The sequence below is a fragment of the Chaetomium strumarium genome, assembly GCF_033439665.1.
Source record: "Chaetomium strumarium strain CBS 333.67 chromosome Unknown B0T15scaffold_5, whole genome shotgun sequence".
Taxonomy (NCBI): domain Eukaryota; kingdom Fungi; phylum Ascomycota; class Sordariomycetes; order Sordariales; family Chaetomiaceae; genus Chaetomium; species Chaetomium strumarium.
This window is the reverse complement of record NW_026944433.1, coordinates 1,700,723-1,724,209: the sequence shown is the minus strand read 5'-3', so window position 1 is coordinate 1,724,209 and position 23,487 is coordinate 1,700,723. Positions and strand designations below refer to the sequence as shown.

Genomic DNA, 23,487 nt, shown 5'->3' with positions numbered 1-23,487 from the left:
TTGGAGGCCTTCCCATTATATTCACAGCTCAGCTCAGTCTGCCCGCAGTCCGCCCGACTCACTGTCCGGTTCCAGGTTCGTACCTGCCGGATATGCATGCAGTGTGTGCTGTTGCCTGGAACATCGTACCATCTCGGGGCCTCGGTCTCACAGGACCCAGGAGGATAACCCAAAAGGGAAGGTGCACCGGGCTGTTCCGGAACCGATGTTGCCAATGTGGTCCCACCCCGCCGGTTTCTGCCTCAGGCAGCGCCGGTTTTCCGGCCAATCCGGGCCGGTTTCTGCCTTAGGCATCGCCGGTATGGGAACGTCACCCGGCCGGCACCCTCCGTCATCCCTTCCGAAAGGGATACCGTTTCCCAGCTCCCCTGAGCAAAGACATCAAAGTCAATCATTCAACAATCTGAGAATCCCGAATGACAGTGCAACAGCTCTGCTGTGCTTGCCAGTGCACTCTTACAACTACTAACGGAAGCAACCAGGAGCCCTGTGTGACTGGGTGCCAGTTGCCTTGTGAGTTCATTTCTTATTGCAGAGGGGCGGTGAGGACGAGCACACGGCAGACCGGGCGCTCTCGGTCCCGTGTTTGGCAGAGACATCACAAAGGTTCCTTCCCCCTCCTCCTCTCTCATTTCCCATTCCTTCCCCTCCAATTTCTCTGCAGGAGCTCGTCTTCCTTCCCTTCATTTCTCTGCCATTTCTGCAGCTTCAGTTCTTTACCTCCTTCAAACTCTAGACTCGGATCTACTTCTTTTGAACATTTCGATCATTTTCTCACCTCGTCAGACAACCACAGCCAGCAGAGCACGTATGCAGTCCTAGACACCCGTGGACTCACAGATACGCCAAGACCAACAATCATGTCGGCGGCAGCGACAGTCTCTACCGGCTCGCCCAAAGAGCGGCGGCCAAAGAGAGGCGCAACGGATGAGAACACCAGACTGTTTGAGAACTTGATGGCACATGCTGCTTCTGAGGTATTTCACATTCTCCTTTTCTTAGCATTTCCTGTCGTCGTTTTTCCTTGGAGCGACCTCTCCTGACATCTTTTTCATCTCACGGCGCTGGTCTCGACAGTGTCAACAATCACCTCCCCGGTATATTTTCTGCTGTATAGCACTGTCAAGCATGTGGCGCAACTTTATCCTTGCTTTCTCCCTTCGGTTTCAACCGACTGGAACTCATCCAACATTCTCGCACTTTTCCTTGTCTGCATCGGACCTTCTATTTTACAGCATTGTTTTGAACATATTATCTGACCTCATCCCACCTTAGGAGGCCACCGCTGCCCTCGATCTCCAGAGAAGCGTTGGCGCCCTTGCCACCTCCAAGTTGGCGAACCAAAGCTGCCCAATGGTAGGTGACGGCCTCGCCCCACGGATGTAGTAATTGAATTGGTTCTGACAGATGTTGCAGACTAGGCACGAGTCGCCATCTTCCACCGACCCGTGTCTCATGGATAAGCTCCAGGCCAAGCTCATGGAGCAGCAGGCACTCTTGCAGAAGCAAATGGAGGCTAGCAATCCGGCCTCCAGCTCTCTTCCCATCACACCCGGTGTCGAGGGCTTCTCTGTGTCGGCTGTGCCTACTGGTAGGTCTGCAAGTGCCGCGCCAAACGAGGCCAGCGAGGAGATGCTGCGCCTCAAGCTTGAGCTTGCTCAAGCTAGGGACACCATTTCGCGCCTGGAGGCGCAAAAGCGTGCCGCTGGCCAGGGAAGCGGTCGTGCCAGTCCGTCGCCCGTTGCGGAGTCCGACTACAAATCGGTCATGGCCACCACGTCGTCCCCAGCCGCATCTCGGTTTAGCACAAGTGGCATGGGATTCAACGCGCCTGGCAAGATGCCGCACTTTACTCGCGAGCAGAGCTGGGCGGCCCAAGACGACACTCGGTCCGAAATCAGCGATGCAGTTTCCACCGGGGCTTTCCATCGTTCGCGGGGTATCTGGAGCCACAAGCCTGCCTTTGGAGCCCAGTTCCCTCAGAACCACCAATTGACGGTAGACGGAGCTCAGCCGTCACAATGGTCGAACACGCGTGCGCACAATTTTGAGGCGCCTGTAGCTGCCCACCAAACTGGCCTGGAGGTCTACCGCCAGGATCGCTTCACGCCTGACCAAGAGATGATTAGACCCATGGGACGCCGTGGACACAGGTATGACAATCGGTATGGCGCGTCGAGCAACTTCAGTGCGGGATTCGGCACGTACAACATGGGTGCCAACATGGGCGCCAATCTCTACGACCCGGCTCCGGCTTATCCTGCAGGTGCGCAAGGCATGATGGGGGGCGGCATCGGAATGGGAATGTACACGCCTTATCCGCAGCAAACAATCGCGACCACACTCTCTCCGCTGGCTGCCGAGTTTACCTCCACTCGCACTTCGTGGAACGGCGAGGTGAGTAGCGAGTCCCAGACCCTGCTTCGGCCCAGAACACCAGGAGTCGCTAACCTAGTTACCACAGACTACGACTGCGGACGGCCAGACATACGTGTCACCCACCACAGAGCCCCTCAACTACCGCCGTCTGCTGGATCGCAATGTCTCGTGCGATTGGAAGTATATCGTAGACAAGATCGTGTGCAATAACGATCAGCAGGCTTCCATATTCCTGCAGCAGAAGCTCAAGGTTGGTACGCCCGAGCAGAAGTACGACATTGTCGAGGCCATCGTCGCGCAGGCATATCCGTTGATGGTAAACCGGTTCGGCAATTTCCTGGTGCAACGCTGCTTCGAGCATGGCACCCCCGAGCAGGTCATCAAGATCGCCGAGGCCATCCGTGGAAATACGCTCAACCTGTCGATGGATCCGTTCGGCTGCCACGTGGTCCAGAAGGCCTTTGACTCGGTTCCAGAGGACTACAAGGCGATCATGGTCCACGAGCTTCTGCGCCGGATTCCCGAGACGGTCATTCACCGGTATGCCTGTCACGTGTGGCAGAAACTTTTCGAGTTGCGGTGGACTGGTCCTCCCCCGCAGATCATGAAGTACGTGAACGATGCCCTTCGCGGCATGTGGCACGAGGTCGCCCTGGGCGAGACGGGCAGTCTCGTCGTCCAAAACATCTTCGAGAACTGTCTCGAAGAAGATAAAGTAAGACCCGCTATGCTGTGTAAAGATTCGTATGACCGCTAACAGTTGGGCTCCTAGCGGCCGTGCATCGAGGAGGTGCTCGCGAACATTGACATTGTCGCGCATGGTCAATTCGGCAACTGGTGCATTCAGCACATTTGTGAACACGGGGCTCCTCCCGACCGGAGTCGGGCTGTTGACCACGTGATTCGCTATGCTGCTAAGTACAGCATGGACCAGTTTGCTTCGAAGGTGGTAGAGAAGTGCCTCAAGATCGGCGGCTCCGAATTTCTCAGCCGGTACCTGGAGCGTGTGTGTGAGGGCCGCGTGGATCGCCCTCGGATCCCGCTGATCGACATCGCCAGCGACCAGTACGGCAACTACCTCATCCAATACATCCTGACCCATGCCGCCCCTCAGCACCGCGACGTTGTCGCCGCCCATATCAGGAAGCACATGGTGTCTCTCCGTGGATCCAAGTTCGGCTCCCGCGTCGGCATGTTGTGCACGAACCACGCGGCTGCCACTCGCCCAGGCCCAGGGGCCGGCCCGATGCCCGGCCGCGTCGCCAATGCCCGCTATGCCGCCGGCTTCCGCTGAATCGGCACGGCGGTTTCCATCTCAAAGGACAAAGGGGGAATTCTCTGCTTTTTTCGCTGGTATTGTGGCTGTCGAGTTCATTCTCTCCTTCCACCCAACACTGAATTTTGCCATCGTTTCTCGTCCGAGAGTTCTCCTACACCATATGAGACTCTTTTTTTCACGAGCATCTTCGACAATACCTATGTTTTTTCCCAAATCACGCGACATCCTACGCTCGGGAGGCTACTGCCCCTTCGAGTGCTTTGGACACATTATGATTATGGATCTTGCAATATGGAACGGTTGCAGGGCCGGCCAAGAAAGAGGAAGGCTGAATCTGTTGTGTCAAGATCTAGTGGGGACAGTCACCAAACCGACCTCTGCGCAATGGGCCACTCTGACAGCACGTTCACACACCACATAGCTTTGAGGAATTCATTCGGTAGTCATTGGCAGGGAGAGGAGAGGATCTTGCTGGCTACGCGGGTTGTGACGGTATGGAGATGTCTACCAGACTTGCTAAATCATGTTCTATCAAGGAGGAGAGGAGAGCAGGGGGAGATATCATTCGCTGAAGATGCGTGGCCTGCAATGGTTTACCCGGCCTTGTCCATGTATTCAGATACTTTTGAGCTTTCTAGCCACTCGCTTAACCACATTCGATGATTATTACTCCTTTCTTGTCCCGTGGTTCGCATAGAAGCATGACATGCTCGTTGTCCATGACATGCCATACTGTTAGCGAGTCAGCTCTGCAAAGATGATCATTGTTGTCCCACTTGGCCAAAATAGAGCAACCCAATGGAATGTTCATCCGAGGCATCCAAGACTGTCTAGTGCATTTCCCTCGACGCAATTACTGACACAAGCTTCTTCACGAGCTACAACTGCATTGCATCGCCCTCTTAGTCCGTGGCGGATCACTCGTCCACCTCGCTTCCTCGTCCTTGTCGCCCTCATACACCACCCCATCGAACTCCCTCCCGGCCCAACTGTCCTCGAACGGATGCAGTGCCAGGTGCATCGCCCGCTTCAGCACCTCCCTCTCCCCTTCCCTCTCCACCCGCCGAATCAGCTCGTCGAGGATCCAGCCTCGCGGCACAAAGTTCGGGTTCACCCGCTTCATGGCCGCCATACGCTCCGCGTCTACCGCGTCTGACACGGCACCACCACCGCCGCCGCCGCCGCCGCTTTCACTTCCCCAGTCCTCTACCACACGCTCCCGCCAGCGCGCGAGCCAGTCGGCGATCCGCTGCTTCCCTGCCTCGGTGACGGCTTCTTCGGCGTAGAAGAAGCGGCTCGCGTGCGCGAGGCGGTCTTCGGGCGTGGCGAGGGCGGACACGGCCAGGGTAGAGAGGCGGCGAAAGAAGTGGTGGAAATCGAGTTCGAGCTCCTGCATGGTGTCCAGTAAGGGGGAGAGGACCTCGTCGAAGTCGGTCGGCTGTTGGGTTTTCAGCCCGAGGCGCAGGGCCATGCAGCGCTTGTATTCGGCGAGGAAGACGGATTTGTATTCCTCGCCTGCCTGCTCGATGATCTTCTCGGCGCGGGCGATGATGCCCGGTTCGGCTTCCTTGGACACGCCCTTGTCCATGAAGGTCGGCGAGTCGACGTCCGGCCCGGCGCCGAACAACTCGGCCAGGTCTTCGCCGAGCCGGACCAGGTTCCAGTAGATTGCGCCGGGCTGCGTGCGGTAGCTGTACCGCAGGAAGTGGTCGTCGTGGTTGGGCGTGTAGCTCGGGTCGAAGTTGTCCATGAACGCGAAGGGGCCGAAGTCCATGGACAGGCCGAAGATGGACGTGTTGTCGGTGTTGAGCACGCCGTTCATGAACCCGTAGGCCTGCCACTTGGCGACGGTGAGCGCGTTGCGCCGCGCGATCTCGCGGTAGAGGCGCGCGAAGCGGTTCTCTTCGGCGCCGGCGGGCCCTTGAAGCTCGTCCTTGGGGATGCCGCGCGGGGGTTCCGGGCTCTTGGATGGGTCGGCCGGGTCGTCGAGGCGACCGGGGAGGTTCTCCCACCCGCCAAAGACATCCTCAGCGACGTAGGTTGCGAGGAGGCGGAGGTTGGCCCGGTCGTGACGGGCGCGAAGGAGGTCAAAAGTGCCGAAGCGCAGCCAGCTCTGCGCGAACCGCACCACGATGGCGCCGGGCTCGATGCGCTCCCGCCTGACATGGCTGTGCGGCAGCAGGCTGATGGCCAGCGCTCTCGTGCTCGGAATGCCCAGGGCATGGAGCGCCTCGCTAACGACAAACTCGCGGATGCTGCTGCGCAAAACGGCCTTGCCGTCGGCGAAGCGGCTGTAGGGAGTAATGCCAGCCCCCTTGAGCTGCACTTCATGCCGTACCCCTGTGTGAGGGTTTGTCGCCTCGAACAAGCTGATTGCCCTTCCGTCTCCGAGCTGTCCCGCCCAGTCTCCGAACTGGTAGCCACCGTAGCATTGCGCCCAGGGATAGCCCGGCCCGGAGAGGGTCTCGGAGTCCCACCCTTGGATTCTGTTCCCTGCTACTGTCTGCTTGAACTCTTCCGTCTCAGCTTCGGATAGCGCCAAGCCCAGGTCGCGCATTGCTGCGGGAGACACAGCGAGCAGTTCCGGGTCCCTCTGCGTCTCGGGCCGGACCCATGTGAACAGGGCGCCGCGCACCTGGCGGGGACCGAGATCCTCGCGCGATGCCTTGTGGCTGTCGGCCGGCGTCGGAAAGAGGGAATCTGCGGGAAGCGCGGACGTAAAGTGCCATGACTTGGGGAGCGCCGCGAGCGCCACGCCCTCTCCAGGGCTTTGAGCCGATGAGGAGCCGTTGACAGCGGCCATTGCGGCAGGATTGTTGAATGTCGAAAACGTTCGGTACCAGGGACTTCGCAGTTGCTGAGCGAGGGCTAGACAGCGAGTTGCGGGCTGAAAGCGCATGAGGCTGTTAGGCGCGGACGTTGATGCCGACGTCCACTTCCGGACTCGGCTTGCCTCGGAAGTCGATTGCTTGCTTGACCAGAAACAAGAACGGACTCGGGGTTGCGGCGCTTTAAAGATTAGAAAGTCTTGATAATATCGAGGTGAAATACAATGACTCTCAAGGTGATTCTCGCATGTCGGGCGTTCACAGAGCGCAGCGTCTTAAAAATTGGGTAGTCCACTTACAAATGCGGGTGGCGTCCCGTCGCAACGGAACGGGACGTCATCGGCGATTCGGCAATTGTGCAGCGGTGTCATGGATCTGATGCTCCGGGGTGGCAACGGCCGGCAGCCCGCTTCAGCGCAAATTATGAATCCGCTATTACTACAAGACTTTTTGGCTACGCTATGAGTTTCTATGCATCTATTCTCGGCGCATATTTGGGCAAATAACAGGTAAGATGGCTGAGGTACAGGTATTGTAGTAGTACCTTCTATGTCTTTCTTGACCGGAGCTGTTTCGAGTGCTTATGTGCGTTACGCAGTTCATGCTTGCGTACTATATAGTGTGTATTTACAATACAATACACTACATACAATATTATGGTGTTGTATTGTACAACTTTCTCATCATTGCGTCATACCCTGTGCTAATGACGCCCCGCAAAACCCCGGCGATCCGTTGCGGGGTGCTCCCGATCCCGACGGACAGGCCCCACCGATCCCGTACACGGAGAAGGAATTGAGACCACAACTAAATTTGTTTCGGGCCACAGGCCCGAAACAAACTGGTGGTAAAAGCTGTTGCAAAAGGAGGAAGAGCTTCCTGTTCCAGAATCCAAGTGGTTCCAGTTTCCATACTCCTGCACCCCAAGGGTGGCTCCCTCCAGCTTGGCAAAGTAGGACCGACGGAAGTGAAGGCGCCGGGCAGATTTCCATGGTGATTGCAGAACGCAACTTCCCAACCATACCGGATCCAAAAGCCGACTTTTAGAAACTTCAGTGGGACCAAATTTCCATTGCCAGTACGAACTGTAGTTGAACCTCACTTTGACACAGAAATCAGAAGTTGGAATCCCGCCCTTCGGCCTCGACCTCTGCTCACTTCACCTGCGAAATACCTGCCTGACAACATCGTAACCATGAACTCTGAAGCAGCCGAGTACAAGCCCAATGCCTCGGGGACCGCCCCGAAGCAGCTCGAATACATCCCGCATCTCAAACTGAGTGACGGGAATGAAATTCCCATGGTTGGTCATGCACCACGCCCCAAACATACACATATCCCGCTAATAGCCGATCTCCCATCTTGACATAAAGCTCGGCTATGGCCTCGGAACAGCCAATTACAAGCGCGGTGCCAACAGGGACAAGTTCGACGAGAAGATCGTAAACAATGCCGTGACCGCCATTAAGAGCGGCTACTACCACCTCGATGGCGCCGAGGGTATGTATAGCACAGCCACTTTCTTCCTCGCTTCAGTCTTCAGGTTGCACTTCCTAACTGTCATCAGTCTACGGCAATGAACCGGAACTCGGCGCCGCCATCAGCCGCAGCGGCGTCCCGCGGAGCAAGCTCTTCATCACCACCAAGACCTCCTGCCGGCCGGGCGACTCGATCGAGGCGGCCTTCTCTCGCTCCCTCGCCAAGCTAAGAGTGGACTACGTCGACCTGTACCTGATCCACAGCCCCTTCTGGGCGGGCTCCCCCGCCGAACTGCAGCAGAAATGGGCCGAGATGGAAGCCCTGAAAGATTCCGGCCGGGCCCGGTCCATCGGCGTGTCCAACTACCTCCGCGAGCACCTCGAGGCGGTCTTGGCCACGGCCAAGCACCCGCCTGTGGTCAACCAGATCGAGTATCACCCTTACCTGCAGCATGAGGGTGGGTTGGTTGATTTCTGTCGCGAGAAAGGCATTGCCGTCGAGGCGTACGCGCCTCTGTCGGCGGTGACGAGGGCCGCGCCTGGTCCGGTCGATGCAGTGTATGAGCGGGTTGCGAAAAAGTATGGCGTCACCACCGGGGAGGTGGCGTTGAGGTGGTGTTTGGACCAGGGGATTGTTACTCTGACGACGAGTTCGAACGAGGAGAGGCTGAAGGAGTGGATGCAGCGCCTGCCGCTGTTCAAGCTAACGCCGACGGAGGTGGAGGAGATCGCTACGAAGGGAAGGGAGAAGCATTACAGGGCTTTCTGGATGGAGAAGTTTGCTCAGGGCGATCGTCGTTGAGCAAGGCTGATTGAGCGGAGCGACGACATCATGTCAATGTACGATGATATAGCGTTGATTGTGAAAGCGAAGATTGAGTACCACCATAGGTGTCTACGATTGCGACTACCTACTCCAGAATGACGCTGTATCCATTGTAGACGGGTTTCACCATCTGATCAGAGCTCATCGTCAGACTCAGTTTCGCTTCCTTCGTCCGGCGGAGGCGTGGCTGCCTTCGGCGAGGTGTTCCTGAGTGCTCTCTTCGGCGGATGGATCGCGACATCCTTTCCCTTTCCTGCTCGACTAGTTGCTGTCGCACGGCTCTTTGGCTCCGGCTTTCGCTGCGGACGAGCTCTCGCAGGTGGTGATGGCGGCGGGGGCGCTTCATCTTCTGCCTCCGGTTCGCTGCTCGTCGCGTCATCGTCGGTGGTCTCGCGATCTTCCGACTCGGGACTCTCATTGATTCCTTTTGCAGACCCAGGCTCCTTCGGATCGACATCCATCTTGTCGTCACCTGCTTTCATTGTCTCAAAACCGTCGTCTGAGTCGGAAGAGGACCCACCACCGGATGCATCCTCAAGCGCCTTGCGTTTCGCACGCCGGGACGGCGCAGGCGTCCGGTCCTCGGCGATCTTTGGCCGCGTAGCTTGGGACGCACGAGCAGCCTCTAGCCTCGACGGGTCAACCTGAGCGGTGCTGAGCAACCGCTGCTGCTCGCGGATCTTGACCTTCTTCTCGTTCAAGAGAACGCAAAACTTCTCTAATATCTCCATCTCTCTGGCTTTCTTGGACTCTGTAAGTTCATCTAGCTGGTTCCTCAAGTCGGTGATGCGGGCTTCTCGCTCGGCCACTTTGGCCTTTTCCGTCGCCAGGCTTTCCTGGAACTGCTCGCGCTGCAAAGCTGCGGCACCGCACCAATCAAACAGTTGGATGGCTTCATCTGCCTTGTGATTTAGTGTGAGAGCACCAAGCCGTTGCTAAAGAAGGTGATCAGCTTGTATATTCTGAATTGGAATTGGGACAGAGAGGAGCTCACGTTAATGCCGGCGACTCGTCGCCTCACGGTGATGGTAATGAACTTGCCCACATGGGCTTCGGCACCGGCCTCAATGCCCTCGATCAGTTCACCGCCCAAAAGAAGCGCCTTCAGGATGCGTTCCCATTCCTCCGACGAGCAGGGGCTACTGCTGGCCCTCAGGTCGCCAATTCGGTCATGCCTTACTGTGGTGCGTTAGTTGGCTCAGGGATGGGACCGGGACACATCCGCGTTGCATGAATAACAACAGGCGATATGTCGGTGGGGAAGCCCCGCTGGACCGAGGGGCGGGAGAGCGGACTCACACTTGACTACATACGGCTCCTCGCCCTCGGTTGCGACGAACTTGACGTTCAATGGCTTGGACCCTGATGGTGTAACCTCGCCCAGGACGAAAGCACCATCCTCGTCAGTTCGAGGAATGCGGATGATGTGAGATGATGGCATGGCGTGTATAGACGGGCAGGAGCTGGCAGCGTGGACGGGAGGGAGATTGGTGGTTTGGCGCTAGGCCCTGCCGTCGGCTTGTTTGAACGCGGCACCAGCGTCGTTCAGGTGAAACAAGCCGCAAGATTCAAGGAAGGCGCCTCAAGGATCACAGATAATAATCCACCGGTCAAGGGACTTCGGCTTGCACTGTCCAGTACAGCGGCACCGAACGAGGAAGTCCGGAGCTAGACGGCCGTGGAGTGTCGGCAAGCAGGAATCGAAGGGAGATGGATGACTGAACTTAGAAGTGAACTGTTCGTTTGATCTGCCTTGTCTTCCGTCTGTCATTTACGGAGCCATGCAGCGGGGATGGATTAGAGAACTGCTGTCTAAACCTCGAAGGTTTGGAGAGTGACGGAGTGATGGCCCGGGGCTCAAGGTCCTTGAGTCCAGGCCAAGACGTGGCAGGCAGTAGGCAGCAGGCGACTCGGGGTCTAGGCAACCTGCGCTGGTCAAAGCTCAAAGAAGCTCAAAAGAGTACGGATAATAAATGGGATATTTCTTCGGATTCTACAACCAAAGTATCGACAACCACTACAAGCAACGAACATGCGATGCAAGACAAAATTGGCAGATAATGGCTCGCACAATGAGGTCAGGACTCAGAAGTCGCTTTACCTAGCCCACCCCTGGTCGTGGCTTGTCCCTCACGATCACCGGTTGTTGAGTATGCGTGATGCAAACACCCTGTGAATCTATCCATACCCCACCGTGCCTACAAACGGATGTTGTTTCTATGAAGCATGTCAATTGTCCATACATCTGAGCATTGGCATTGAAATAGACTATGAGATGTCTGGTATTCTATAATAACGATCTTTCATGCTAAGGCGAACAAGGTGCTTACGCAGCAGTGAAGTGCCGGGGCAGAGCGGGGAACCGCGTTCTAGCGCGTCATGAACGCGACGAGACCTTGTCCGGGCTCAACTACTAAGTGGCTCAACGATGTGCCGAGTCCCGTTGGGACGCATCGTGAAGGTTCGCGAGACCGGCGTCTGAAAAGCACTTATCACCATAATCGGCATGATCCATTATAGATTGAGCCAGACAAACTGAGGTTGAAGAGTTGAAGATCTGTTCGCTGTTGTTCAAAGCTTTCTAGAACCAAGATCGATGTCCTGAGTCCTGACCATGCGAACATCCTGTGGGGAAGGTGGGTCATGGATTTGTGTAGGCTCACTGTGAGTATAGCAGGAGCCCCACCATATTTGTGCTTCAAGTTCACTGGGCAACCTCCAGAACAGATGTCTACACGTGTACTTCCAACTTGCAGAAGACAGCCACAGGGCGTTTCAGATCAGACTGCTACTATAAGGATATAGACACATCATTCTAGTAAATCCTTTACACTTCCACTGTTACTTCAGGATCTCCCTCCATTCCCAGTCCCTTACAATAAGAATACATAAGGTAGGTATGCCCACGGACAGAAAGGCGCGGGGTTAAAACCCAAGCATACTTCGTAGCTCTGTTCATATCGCAACTCTAGACGACCGCGATTTGTGACTTCAACTAAGGGAGTTTGTAATTGGGCGACACCGTGTCTCACGGCTGTTCGCCATTAACAGGTACTATGGGAGGCATCACATCACATCTCTCAACTCAGAGGGTCCGCTGTGAGTTCTTCGGTGTTTATGCAACAGCCGACGGAGACTATTGGGTTGTTTTTCTTCCCATGCTAGCTTAGCTAGTTAGCGCGCTTAGGTAGCCCGGCTATTTAGCTGCCCAGATTAGTTAGCGTTGCTCGCTCGCTTACAGTAATTCGTCCACTTTGTCTGGCAACTACTTAGGTACCTAGTTATTCAACGGGCTTGGCCTTTCGCCTGCGTTGCTCGCCCGACTTTCCAGCCACAGTTCTCAGTTTGAGAGTCCCGCCATTTCAATTTCAGAGCTCAGGTCGCCCTTCTAGACGCACGGCAGCAGATATTACTGCATTCTTCCAATCATATTCTTGTCGCCTCTTGAAGGTCTTCAGAACGTTTGCTTGCGCTGGCTATCCGGTTCTTTGCCATTCTCCATGCAAACCTTCTGCACAACACCCCTCAACTCCGCACGTTCGTCCCATCGAGCCGAAGTTGTAGAATCTAGGAGATCTTGAGCACCCACCCTTGTCCTCGCTCACGACTCGAACATCGCGAAGAATCAGCTTGCTACAGTGAATTGATCGCTCGAGGTGGTAGCAACCGGTGGCAACGCTCAGTACTGTCGACTATGAATCCTCATCACTGATCAGATCACCCTGTCGCTCCACATTGCAGTGTGCCCTGGTTCGCCGACGGTAGCTGTTGCGACCGGAAACGTGTCGCCTCAATTCTTAAGACAAGTATCCTTGTCGTCGCAGTACCAGCGATGGATTCTTCCACCTTACGCCTCAAGACCCGGGCGCCTGTGGAGGACCAGATTGAGAACTGGGATGATGACGACTTTGTGATTGACAACGACGACCTTGCGTTTCCTTCCGTCTCCAACTCGGCCAACATCTCTTCCAGTCGTCGCGACTCACAGTCCTCATTTCGGTCCGACTTTGAATCCATTCACGGCGAGGAAGAGAAGCAGGTTCATTTGCCAGGAAACGATGAAAAATCGACTCTCGATGCGATAGCAGCTGCTGCAAAGGCCGGCATTCCGCTTCCCAAAAATGTACCGCCCTCCGCCCTTATGGGCGGCACGATAAAGCGGCTTGGAGGCAAAAAGATCAAAAGGATCATTCAGGAGGATTGGGTTGACGACCTCGAGTTTCCCGATGGGCAAGCTCTCCAGATTAAGGCTCGGGATGCTGCTCAGTTTCCCGAAGTTCTACGCCAAGTCAGTAATTCGACGCAACCAAGTCCGTCAAAGGCGTCGAAGGAGTTCTCGACAATGATCCAGGAGGAGGGCAAGGAAGCGAAATCGGCGACTTCGAGTTTCGTCGACTTAGAGCGGTTCCGAGACGTGGATGACGATGACGACTTCTTTGGCGACGGCGGTGACACCATTAAGGTGTCTAAGAGACGTGAGGCGCCGAAGCCTCTCTCCCTCATCACGCCACCGACTCCCCAGAAACAGGTCGGCGGAGGAGATGACGATTTTGAGAAGGACCTTGAGCTTCCGGAGGATGGTAGGCTGAAGCTTTCAGCCCGGAGAGACATTCCCAAGACGCCAACGCTCAACACTATCTTGGATGATCTTGATTGGGCCGAAGGCAGTCTTGGAACGAGATATGGCGGCACTCGGCGTGATGCTCAGTCCACTCGCAGTTCTTCTGTCTCTGCCTTCAGCCCGAGCATTGCAAGCTCAATAACTGCGGAGAGCGAAGACGAGACATTTGACGGGCTGATCATCCCAAATGGCCCTCTTGATTTTGGAGAGCGTCTGAAGCGGCGCCGTCAAAGCCGCTCTCCTGTGCGTCGCATTATTGATGAGCCCATCCAGGAAGAACCTGCAAAAGAAGCACCGGCACATCAGAAACTCGCGAAGGAGGCGAGGGAGGAAGAAAAGGATGATCTCCTGGCCGGGCTGGAGATTGGTGATGGAGAAGTCTTCGATTCGAGAAAGTTGACCCTGCACCGCAACATTCAGGTCAAGACAGCCAGGCCTGCGAGCCCCTCGCGGCCCAAAGCTTCGGTCGCCCTCAAATTCACAAATAAGCCGGTCACAGCATCCCGCCTTCCGCGACCAATGGGTGGCCATGAGCGGTCACATACACAATCATCGCTAGAACCTGTCTCTGAAAGCGGCGGTCCTATTCCTCGAACCCAATCACGGCGTTCTTTGGGTCGCGTAGGACATTCGGCGCACTCTTCCGTGACTAGCCTCGGTAGCGTGACAAGTCCTCCACCACCTTCCTTAACGCAGACCATGGCACCTTCAACGCCGCGAAGGAGGGACCTTGGGCAAAAGGCATCCGCCATGACCCTGCGGAACGAACCGACGACCACAGGTGCGCAACTTCTCCGGTTCAAGCGGTCAATGCCTTCGCTGCGTGCTCAACAGTCCCCTGGGCGCCCACCGCCCACCCGTGGTTACGAGCGGCCCCCTTCCCGAACTGAGCAATCCACTCGCCCTCAAGCAACAGCTCGGCCGAAGACCCCAGTAGAGCGGATGCGTTCTTCCGAAAGCGCTGCAGTGTTAGCCCGCAAGGCCCCAGTCCCGTTTCTGCCAGCCGGAGCATCAGTGTCTCAGTCACATAACATCAACGCTAAGAGCTCCCGAACCTTCCGCCGTCACGACTCAGAAAGTAGCGTTGAGTATCGGCCCAACTCCCGAGCGGTGTCTCGGTCGACGATTCGCTCGCCTAGTCCGCGCTGGAATCGCCCGACGGAGAAAGTCACCCCTGACGGTGCTTGGGGCAAGCTCAGCATGCCCAGACGTGTGCGAAACTTTGGCGATGGCCATGAACTGGATGCCTTCGATGACTTGCCAACGTCGAGTCATGCAGAAGCGAAATACCTGAAGCAGCCGGCCAGCGCCAAGGCGCAAACGCGGACTCGCTGTTACCAGAGCATCTTGCCCGACCGCACTGTTACACCCTCCCCTGGTACGCCCTATTCTTCCCGGGTCGATAATGTGCCCAGTTTTGCTCGCGATACTGCCGCAAGCCGGATCGCCCGGGAAACGATTCTGGCACAGCGCAACCCGTCGGGGGTTCTTGCTCCACTCACGACTCAGCGAGTTGCTCAGCTCTCGGCAAGGGGCGCTTTCAATCCACCAGCTCAGCCTTCTGGGTCAACGGCCAGGGCGAAGAAGTTGCGCAGGTCCCCACAGTCCAAGCCTCACCTGATATCAAATCTGAATCCCCCAAGAGACCCAAAGAGTAAGGCTTCTCATTTCTTCCCTGATTTTGTTCCGACTGTTCTAACACATTGCAGTGGTCAAGGGCATGTGGTATAACCCGGAGACATTCCGGTGGGAGGGCAACGACAACGTGCTCAGTGCATTCGAGGTCCCAGCTTCCACTCCGTCTACTGCGTCTGTGCCCCCGCATCTCATACGTGAGCAGACCGCGACACCACGTCCTGCTCTTATCACCAACATCGGCGCGACCAAGGGTGTCCAAGTGGTTGGCGGCATGGTGTTCGATCCTCAAAACATGTGTTGGCTCAAGTTGGCGCCGCAGGGCCGATCGGAGGAGAGCGACCCCCTGGACGGCTTCAATGCCATTGATGAGGAGGAGGACGTCTTCAAAGATATCCCCGACCTCGAGGAGCGCACCGTAGCATCCAGCGACGGTGGCAATGTCCGGGTCAGCGACGCCAACCACGAGTGGCCGGTGGGCGAAGAGTTCGATGTCGGCCCTGCCTTTGTCCGCCGAACGCGGGAGGAAGAGGACCGGTGGAGAAAGAAGTGCCAAGTCTGGGTCGTGAACCAGGTCGACCGTGGAGATGCCTGGAAGTGGGCCATACGCGACATCGTCAACCAGAGTCTGGCTGACTGAGGTTGCATCCCACTCGTTGCTACCTTGGAGGAACTGCTTTTGTTCGACGCCTCATCCCAACTAGGGTTAGTTTATCTAAGAGGGTGAGTATTCTGTTGAGGGCGGTGGACGGTTGAAGCCACCACCGGCTCGATGGGATCCAGGTCAGGGAGGGGAAGTTCCAAGTGGTTTCGGACGATGAATTGGTCCTGAGTCGCCGGAGCTGGGTGTAGTCTTCGGTGGTAATGGCGATGCCTTGCTATCATTCTCGTGTTTACCTCTCAGCATACTATCGAGGGGGAGGCCACGGATGGGCTGGGCATTGCGTTGTCTTGTTATGGGCTAACAGCAAAGCAACGGAAGGAAAACATGACGGTCCCTGGAATCGGGGCACAGGAATGACGATGATGATTGATGACTCTAGATGATAGATGACATGGCATTTAAAATGGCCGGCGCTGTTCTGGTTTGCTTCGGCTTCGGAATAGCTTGCTTAATATAATATGCTTCTATTCTCCCCTCCGATTTCACCACATGCCCACATGCTTGTGCCATAACTAATGTTGTGGTGTTTTAACTTTCAAGCTTTCAGGTTCCATCCTTCATATTCTCTAAGCAGCGATAGGTAAGATAAGAGCACCCCCACTTTACCCACCACAACCTTGTCGCCGGTGCCCGTCCACTGACCTCCTGCCATCGACCTAGCTTGCAAAACACCATCACAATAACTTTACGCAGCGTACCTCATTCTCCAGACACCGACAAATAACAGTAGACTCACATAGAAGCTCCTCCACCATGGCGACCGAGGTCACCTTCGCCAAGACCTTTCTCTCCCTGCTCGACTCCAAACCTCCCAAGATCTCTTCCGACCATGTCGAAGACCCGCGGAGCTACCCAGGCAGCATACCGGTTCGTTTCTCTCCGTCCCTCCTTCTCTATTCTTCCACCTTTCAGCGCAATCGCCGAACTAACCCTTTTTTTATTTTCTCGACGACGTTTAGTACACAATCCCGAAACACCCCTCCTGCAAACCCTTCTCCAAACTCTCCTCCTCGGCTCGCTCCTCCGCTACATCCGCCGGCGCCGGCGCCGCCGCGGCAACCACAGGACCCATACTAACGGTGATCCTCCGCTCCCCGCGCAACCCGGCCTTCGACCTGACGCTGCCCGCGCAAGCTCCGTCCACGTCGCTGGCCGAGATCAAGGAGCGGGTGGTGCAGGAGACGGGGATCGAGTTCGGCAGGATCAAGCTGCTGTTAAACAAGAAGCCCGTCGCGGATAGCAAGGCGCTCAAGGACCTTCTTCCCGGGGCGGGAGTCGAAGGAAATGAAGCAGGAGCGGCGGCAGCGGTGGAGCTTGGGGTTATGGTCCTCGGTGGGGCGAGCGTGACGCTCAAGAAGAAGGATGAGCCCGCAGGGAATGGACAAGGCCAAGGGCAGGAGGCAAGGGCGGGTACTACTAGTGCGAGTGCGTCGGTTGCACAGGGGTTGAGTGGCACGGGTGTACTGGAGACGGGGCAGTTTTGGGATGATCTGAAGGGGTTCTTGCAGCAGCGGGTACGGGATGAGGGCGTTGCTGGGGAGGCTTTGAGGGTGTTTCAGGCTGCTTGGGAGGGGAGGTCATGATTGAACCGGTATAAGACGGGGAATGTGAACATGTTCTGGCGATGGAGAATAGAAGGCGTATCCACGGAAAGAGGGCTATGGTTCTCAAGAGCCGCCCCTCGGCACGATGAGGTAACTCATTGCTACCAAGGTTGTAGCTTATGTCTCCAATTTACGTCCACTCTCCCTTCATCCGTGAGGTGTGGTAGAAAGGAACCACTACATTGACGTTTCCGAGTGCTATGCTGACACAACCCAGGCTCCGTACGTCCAATTGCTTTTTAGTTGCCAATATCAACTCGGTTCTCTCTCCCTGAGCCATACGGCACGCGCATTGCTTTCCCTAGTACTTCGCACGCAACACACCGCCGGAAAAGTGTGCCGTAAAATCCTGGGACAACGGTCGCCGACGAAGCGGACAGAGAGAATGCTACGGCAGACGAAGAAACACAGTCCGCTTATACGGAAGCGGTGCCCTTGCTGACAGTCCTCACCAGCGACTCGTACTCGATGTCGTCGGGGTCGTTGGCCTGCACTTCGACGGCGACGCCGGGGAGGGCACGCTTCAGCGCCTCCTTGGAGGAGGCGTACACCATCTTGGCCTATGAAACAATGAGTCAACATTGTGTTAAAGGTGGATGGGAAGGGGTGCCAAGGTAGACGCACCATGATACCGGCGTCATCCGGCGACCAGGCAATGAAGGTGATCTTGTTCCTGTCCGTAGGTCAGTCTTAGGTGTCCGACATAATGCGTGTGCAAGCAGCGTGTACCGGGTGCCCTCGCCAGATGCGAGCTGGTATTCGACGTCGTAAACGGCATAGCGGGGACCCTTGCCCGTGGCACCCTAGAAAGCAGGCGGTCAGCCATCGGTTACCCCTGACAGGACCCCGCAACGACAGGCAGGCAGATCTGCCAGCCGGACGGAGCTAGTCACAGAAATCGGGCAGCATAACTGGCCCCACATACAGTCTTGCTCTTGGAGGTGGCGTTGATGAGCTTGTTGCGGAAGTCGTCATACTCGGGGGCGTCCTCGCTGGTGCTCTCAACAACGATCTCCCTGTTGTCGTCCGACAGCTTGAAGATCACGTATTTGTACTTCTTGTTGAGCTTAAGGTCATTGTAGGCCGTTACGCACTCGGCGTTGACAGTTGCTCTGTAGCTTCGTGATTAGCGCTCTGGTTGCGTGTCTCTCGGGGGTGGTAGTCAAGGAACCCGCTGTTGCGGCTCGCTCATGTCGATCGGTGTGACCGTGGGCTCGGTAAGGGGCGCCGAGAAAGAAGGTCCGGGTCGGTGAACTATGCGGGGGGGAGATAGGACTACTAACCCGGATTGAGACTGAATGAAAACCCCAGGGTCAGCAAACTCAAACCGGCCATAGCAACCATACACGCATGTTAAAGAATTACCATGATGTGAGAAGTTCAGGGCGTTAGCCTTTTAATGTCGGCAAAGGCTCAAAAAGCAAGTTGCGCTGAAAAACAAACCCCGCGAGCTATGCACAAATGTTCGTCGTCAGCAAAGTCGGAGACAGATCGCGAGACACGGGACGTGGTGTTGTGTGGGATTGGTTTGCGCCAGGCAGGAGCGGGAAAGAGGGGTTAGATAAAATGACAGGCCGCGAGCACAGCCTTCCTTGCAAGGTGAACTTACGATAAGGGACTAATAAAGGCCCAGTATTACTGCCTTTCTTGAGAGAAGTTCAAGAGAGACGGTCTGCAGTGAATGCAATGTACCCGCCAAAAAGGGGAAAAGTAGTAGAGCAAGGTACTAGGTGTGAGGGCAGGGGAACTGGCGATAAAGAAGAGGGACCGATGGAGGGGGAGGGGGGTCGCCCAAAAATCAACATCAGCTCAATCTGGTGGGGCCGTTGCTGTCGGCGCCGGGCGGTGACGGCCTGCCAAGCTTATTACCTGGTATTTACGATAAGTTAGGTGTTATGCGCGTGGTGCCCACCCGAAAGGCAGGCAGCTTCATGGACGCAGGTCCAGGTTTCTCAGGTAACCGCTTTTTGTACCACCAGCTCCATGATGGAGTGCCTTGGCCTTCACCGGGTGCTAGCTGACTGGCAATATGAGAATGGGCTGCTGAAACGTATGTGCGAGAGAACTGCATATGACAGCAGTCGGCTGCTTGCCAGACGGTCCTGGTTCGTGAAGTAAACAGGAACCTGAGATTCCATGTCAAGGAGGCCCCATTACTGGGTCCGTGATCAGGCAGTCAGTTTGCAACTGTCTAAGGCACCTGCCTAGCTAGATAGGTAAGTTGGTTAGGTACCTAAGGATCCATGCACCATCGCAGTCGTCGACTCGACAAGGTCACAATATTACTGCCTGCTGCTGCTTATTATTAACATGGCCGATTTCGCCCGCTTTTGAGTCATTCAATCAATTACATTTCATGATTGTTTTCTCCTCTACTCTAGCCCCGTGTCATCATAATATACAATGCCACCGCAGTGGCCTCGGGAATATGCAACTATGAACACAGGGGAGAAAGGGGTAGAGAGGAGAGTACATGGCACGTTGTACATAGAATCCGATAACACCAGCCAAATGCCCCCAGCCGAGTCGCCGTAAACCAAAGACAAGAATCATGGCCCAATACACTTTTCTTTTTTTTTTGTTCTTACATCATACCACCCATGCCGCCCATGCCGCCCATACCACCCATGCCACCGCCAACAGGCTTGTCCTCGGGAGCCTCAACGATGGCCACCTCGGTTGTGCCGAGGAGCGAGGCGACGCCGCTGGCGTCGATGAGACCGGTCCGGACGACCTTCAGGGGGTCGAGGATGCCGGCCTGGATCATGTCGACGTACTCGCCGGTGGCGCTGTTGAAGCCCTTGTTGAAGTCGGAGGCGAACTCGTCGCTGAGCTTGCCAATGACAACAGAGCCCTCGAGACCGGCGTTCTCAACGATCGTCCGCGCGGGCCGGGTGATGGCGTTCTTGATGATGCTAACACCAAGCTGCTGGTCGAAGTTGGTGGGCTTCAGGTCGTTGAGGGCGTTGCACGAGGCCTTGATCAGGGCAGTGCCACCGCCGGGGAGGATGCCCTCCTCAACAGCGGCGCGAGTGGCGTTGAGGGCATCGACAAAGCGGTCCTTCTTCTCGCCCACCTCGACCTCGGAGGAACCGCCAACCTTGATGACGGCAACACCGCCAGACAACTTGGCGAGACGCTCCTGGAGCTTCTCCTTCTCGTACTCAGAGGTGGTGGGGTCGGCCATGACGCCGCGGATCTGCTCGCAGCGCTGCGCAATCGCGTCCTTGCTGCCCTCGCCGTTGAGGATGATGGTGTCCTCCTTGGTGATGGTGATGGAGCCGGTCGAGCCGAGCATGTCAGGGGTGACCTTCTCGAGCTTGACATCGAGCTCGTTGGTGAAGACGGTGCCGTTGGTCAGGACGGCGATATCGCCCAGGATCGACTTGCGGTTGTCGCCGAAGCCGGGAGCCTTGACAGCGGCAACCTCGAGCTGGCCACGGAGCTTGTTCAGAATGCAGACAGCGAGCGCCTCACCCTCGAAGTCCTCGGCGATGATGACGAGAGGGCGGCGGAGCTTGTTGGAGATCTCGAGGGCAGGGATGATGTCCATGGCAGCGGAGATCTTCTGCTCTGACAGGAGGATCAGGGGCTTCTCGAACTCGACCTTCTGGGCCTTGGTGTCAGTGATGAAGTAGGGCGAGACGAAGCCGCGATCGAAGCGCATGCCCTCGGTGACCTCGAGCTCATCCTGCAGGGTCTTGCCCTCCTTGACTGTGATGACACCCTCCTTGCCAACCTTCTCCATGGCGTTGGCGATCAGCTTGCCGATGTGCTCGTCGCCGTTGGCGCTGATGGTGGCAACCTGGGCGATCTCCTCGCTGGTGGTGATGTCGCGCTTGTGCTTCTGGAGATACTCGACGACCGAGTCGACAGCAGCCTGGATACCGCGGCGGAGGTCCATCGGGTTGCAACCAGCAGCCACGTTCTTGACAGTCTCGGAGAAGATAGCACGGGCGAGCACGGTCGCGGTGGTGGTGCCGTCACCGGCAACCTCGTTCGTCTTGGAGGCGACATCAGCCAGGAGCTTGGCACCAAGGTTCTCGAACTTGTCCTTCAGAGAGATGGCCTTCGCAACCGTCACACCATCTTTTTTTCCAAGCGTTAGCCTCCTCCGAACCATCCCGATGCTTAAGGCGGGGATAACGAACCCTTGGTGATCTTGGGCGAGCCGAAACTGGACTCGATGAGGACATTGCGACCCTTGGGACCGAGAGTGGTGGCCACTGCCTTGGCGAGGGTCTCAACGCCGTTGAGGAGGGCTGCCCGGCCCTCAACGCCGAACTTCAGCTCCTTATGGGCGAAGCGAAGCTGCTGTGTGGAGCGGACACGGGCCGCGGCGAGCGGCGACGAGACCGACGCTCTTGTGAGGGCGCGCTGCATCGTGGGCTGTGTATTAAAGCAATAGACTCAGCAGGGTATCACAATGGACTTCAGGAGGTGCGGAAGAGGAGGTTGAGACGGGATGGAGAGGAAGAAGTTGACCGGTCGTTGATATTGGCGATCGAGTCGAAAAAAAACTTACCAAGTTCACCAATTCAAGGGCCCGAGCTCCCTAGCCGCTATGCCAGGTTCGTACTAGCGCAGATCCAGACACCCCGGAGTTTCTTCTGGAATCATCGGCACTCCACAAACCTCGTTCGTCCAACTCACAGGCGAACATTGCCGGTTGAGAACTGATGACTTCTATGCATGTTCACACGGCTGTTCCAGAGACCGATTCAAGTATTTGATGACTCTGCAATTCTCCTTGTGTCTTAAGTTCAAGAATGCTGCAAGTCATTTAGAAGGATTGCTTCCCCTTTCGCCCGTCTACCTTCCCCAATCTTGGCAAGCATCAAGTGGAGACGGGACCGGACCCGACGGGCGCATTCGGCTTGCAACGGACCCAGAGATGTGGCTATCATCCCCTGGCAACCAACAGGAACCCCACACAATATTGACTTTCAACGCTTGCGTTCAAACAACTTGCTCAATAATATTGCTCTCCGGTGATAATGGCAAACTTGTGATGGCTTATAATTACCTTACCATTTCCTCTATGTTGAAGTTGGTGGGCCTAGCACAGTACCAGGAAGTCATGGGGACATCTGTTCAAGAACTCTCCGAAACTCCAAAAGGGGGTGGTAGGTTTGATACATGTACTACTCTAACTCGACTTCGTCCCACCACAACACTAACGTTAACATGCTAGCGCTTGATAGACGTCCACCCTTTACCGATCTTCCAACGTTCCATGCCCCAAACTCGAGTCCCAGCTTCTGTTTGCATCAATGACGCGGGGTATCGTCAGGGACGAGGCCCAGAGTATGAAGAACAACAACAACATGCACCCGGCTCCTGGAAAATTAGGAACTTAACCCTCCGGTCGGTCCATTGAGTTATTTGGGGAGGTCGGCATCTTTAACGAAGATGCTCCATGTGATGGTGCTGGCCAGAAATCAAGCCACGGAGGTGGCGAGCGAGCGGAGGTCATCCTCTGGCTAGCAGCATGTTGAGTCCTCTCGTTTTCAACATCTCTCCGCAACGCGGGCAACGACAAGAGGGGAAAATCCCCCGGGGTCGTCGCGCTCATAACTTTGGGATGCCGCAGGACACCATCGGAAATAGCACGGTGTGTTTGTGCTTCCACACAGGTCCCTTGGACCTGTCTCGCGTTCCGAGTCCCGGCAGGTGTGGAAAAGAGTGCCTCCCTTGCCTCAACTCTCTGCCAAGGTTCGCTGGGACTCGACGTCGATCGGCGGCCGGGATGCATCAGCGAGGGCATCCTCCTCATCTGGCGGGCCACCACTTGGTTCAGGTCGACCACGTTGGGGCTGGGACCGGCAACAGGGACTACCTTATCCACAAGGCTATGACGGGCCTTGTCGCGTTGCCTAACGATTGTCACGTTGGTGTGCTGAAGGGCGCAGCGTTCTTTCTTGTTCGTCTCTGCCTTCCCCCCTCAAGTTCCTCGACGATCTGCTTCATGGTTGGGACATCGGATTTCGCCAAAGAAATGGCGTTCTTGCGGTGGGTTCGTCGATGGGCACCACCTGCTCCGTCTTGTCCCGTTCCTCAGCGACCACTTCTTCGACAATAGCCGGCGCCTTCCCCGTCGGTGATGTTCAAGGTCGGGAGGGAGAACCACTCTCTAGACCGTATAGCGTAGGCCTTGGGAGGGGAGAAACGAG

General features: G+C 56.2%; 8 protein-coding genes across 8 annotated transcripts; 4 read left to right on the top strand and 4 right to left on the bottom strand.

Annotated features, from left to right (window-relative positions):
- Positions 1-1,455: 1,455 nt before the first annotated feature.
- On the top strand, positions 1,456-3,673 carry B0T15DRAFT_486033 (armadillo-type protein; the record flags this gene model as incomplete). Its single annotated transcript, XM_062866333.1, has 3 exons — positions 1,456-2,397; positions 2,465-3,094; positions 3,152-3,673. 3 exons carry the CDS (start codon positions 1,456-1,458, stop codon positions 3,671-3,673), a joined length of 2,094 nt encoding a protein of 697 aa, XP_062720194.1.
- A 631-nt stretch (positions 3,674-4,304) lies between these two features.
- Positions 4,305-6,866, bottom strand: B0T15DRAFT_240994 (uncharacterized protein). Its single transcript, XM_062863063.1, has 2 exons — positions 6,786-6,866; positions 4,305-6,667 (listed from the first exon to the last, which is right to left on the bottom strand). The coding sequence occupies exon 2, from the start codon at positions 6,555-6,557 to the stop codon at positions 4,530-4,532; it is 2,028 nt and encodes a 675-aa protein (XP_062720193.1). The 5' UTR covers positions 6,558-6,667; positions 6,786-6,866; the 3' UTR covers positions 4,305-4,529.
- A 617-nt stretch (positions 6,867-7,483) lies between these two features.
- B0T15DRAFT_240917 (NADP-dependent oxidoreductase domain-containing protein) lies at positions 7,484-8,845 on the top strand. Its single transcript, XM_062863062.1, has 3 exons — positions 7,484-7,789; positions 7,860-7,986; positions 8,054-8,845. Exons 1-3 carry the CDS (start codon positions 7,682-7,684, stop codon positions 8,764-8,766), a joined length of 948 nt encoding a protein of 315 aa, XP_062720192.1. The 5' UTR covers positions 7,484-7,681; the 3' UTR covers positions 8,767-8,845.
- Positions 8,846-8,924: 79 nt separating this feature from the next.
- On the bottom strand, positions 8,925-10,231 carry B0T15DRAFT_512565 (uncharacterized protein; the record flags this gene model as incomplete). The annotated part of the gene is made up of 3 exons (XM_062867994.1): positions 8,925-9,725; positions 9,785-9,969; positions 10,090-10,231. 3 exons carry the CDS (start codon positions 10,229-10,231, stop codon positions 8,925-8,927), a joined length of 1,128 nt encoding a protein of 375 aa, XP_062720191.1.
- Positions 10,232-12,622: 2,391 nt separating this feature from the next.
- On the top strand, positions 12,623-15,686 carry B0T15DRAFT_400367 (uncharacterized protein; the record flags this gene model as incomplete). The annotated part of the gene is made up of 2 exons (XM_062865056.1): positions 12,623-15,065; positions 15,121-15,686. The coding sequence occupies 2 exons, from the start codon at positions 12,623-12,625 to the stop codon at positions 15,684-15,686; spliced, it is 3,009 nt and encodes a 1,002-aa protein (XP_062720190.1).
- A 777-nt stretch (positions 15,687-16,463) lies between these two features.
- On the top strand, positions 16,464-17,293 carry B0T15DRAFT_494871 (cell-cycle control medial ring component; the record flags this gene model as incomplete). The annotated part of the gene is made up of 2 exons (XM_062867059.1): positions 16,464-16,577; positions 16,670-17,293. The coding sequence occupies 2 exons, from the start codon at positions 16,464-16,466 to the stop codon at positions 17,291-17,293; spliced, it is 738 nt and encodes a 245-aa protein (XP_062720189.1).
- A 437-nt stretch (positions 17,294-17,730) lies between these two features.
- B0T15DRAFT_512562 (uncharacterized protein) lies at positions 17,731-18,649 on the bottom strand (the record flags this gene model as incomplete). Its single annotated transcript, XM_062867993.1, has 5 exons — positions 17,731-17,874; positions 17,939-17,987; positions 18,044-18,117; positions 18,240-18,424; positions 18,598-18,649. The coding sequence occupies 5 exons, from the start codon at positions 18,647-18,649 to the stop codon at positions 17,731-17,733; spliced, it is 504 nt and encodes a 167-aa protein (XP_062720188.1).
- Positions 18,650-19,642: 993 nt separating this feature from the next.
- Positions 19,643-21,817, bottom strand: B0T15DRAFT_536420 (chaperonin Cpn60/TCP-1 family). Its single transcript, XM_062869546.1, has 2 exons — positions 21,466-21,817; positions 19,643-21,403 (listed from the first exon to the last, which is right to left on the bottom strand). The coding sequence occupies exons 1-2, from the start codon at positions 21,695-21,697 to the stop codon at positions 19,899-19,901; spliced, it is 1,737 nt and encodes a 578-aa protein (XP_062720187.1). The 5' UTR covers positions 21,698-21,817; the 3' UTR covers positions 19,643-19,898.
- Positions 21,818-23,487: the final 1,670 nt, after the last annotated feature.

Excerpts from the sequence above, each read along its gene's own strand:
- B0T15DRAFT_240994 (XM_062863063.1), bottom strand. The coding sequence starts at position 6,557 with ATGCGCTTTCAGCCCGCAACTCGCTGTCTAGCCCTCGCTCAGCAACTG.
- B0T15DRAFT_536420 (XM_062869546.1), bottom strand. The coding sequence starts at position 21,697 with ATGCAGCGCGCCCTCACAAGAGCGTCGGTCTCGTCGCCGCTCGCCGCG. Across the intron at positions 21,404-21,465 it reads CTCGCCCAAGATCACCAAGG|ATGGTGTGACGGTTGCGAAG; the intron begins GTTCGTTATCCC and ends TTGGAAAAAAAG.
- B0T15DRAFT_240917 (XM_062863062.1), top strand. The coding sequence starts at position 7,682 with ATGAACTCTGAAGCAGCCGAGTACAAGCCCAATGCCTCGGGGACCGCC. Across the intron at positions 7,790-7,859 it reads ACGGGAATGAAATTCCCATG|CTCGGCTATGGCCTCGGAAC; the intron begins GTTGGTCATGCA and ends CTTGACATAAAG. Across the intron at positions 7,987-8,053 it reads CCACCTCGATGGCGCCGAGG|TCTACGGCAATGAACCGGAA; the intron begins GTATGTATAGCA and ends AACTGTCATCAG.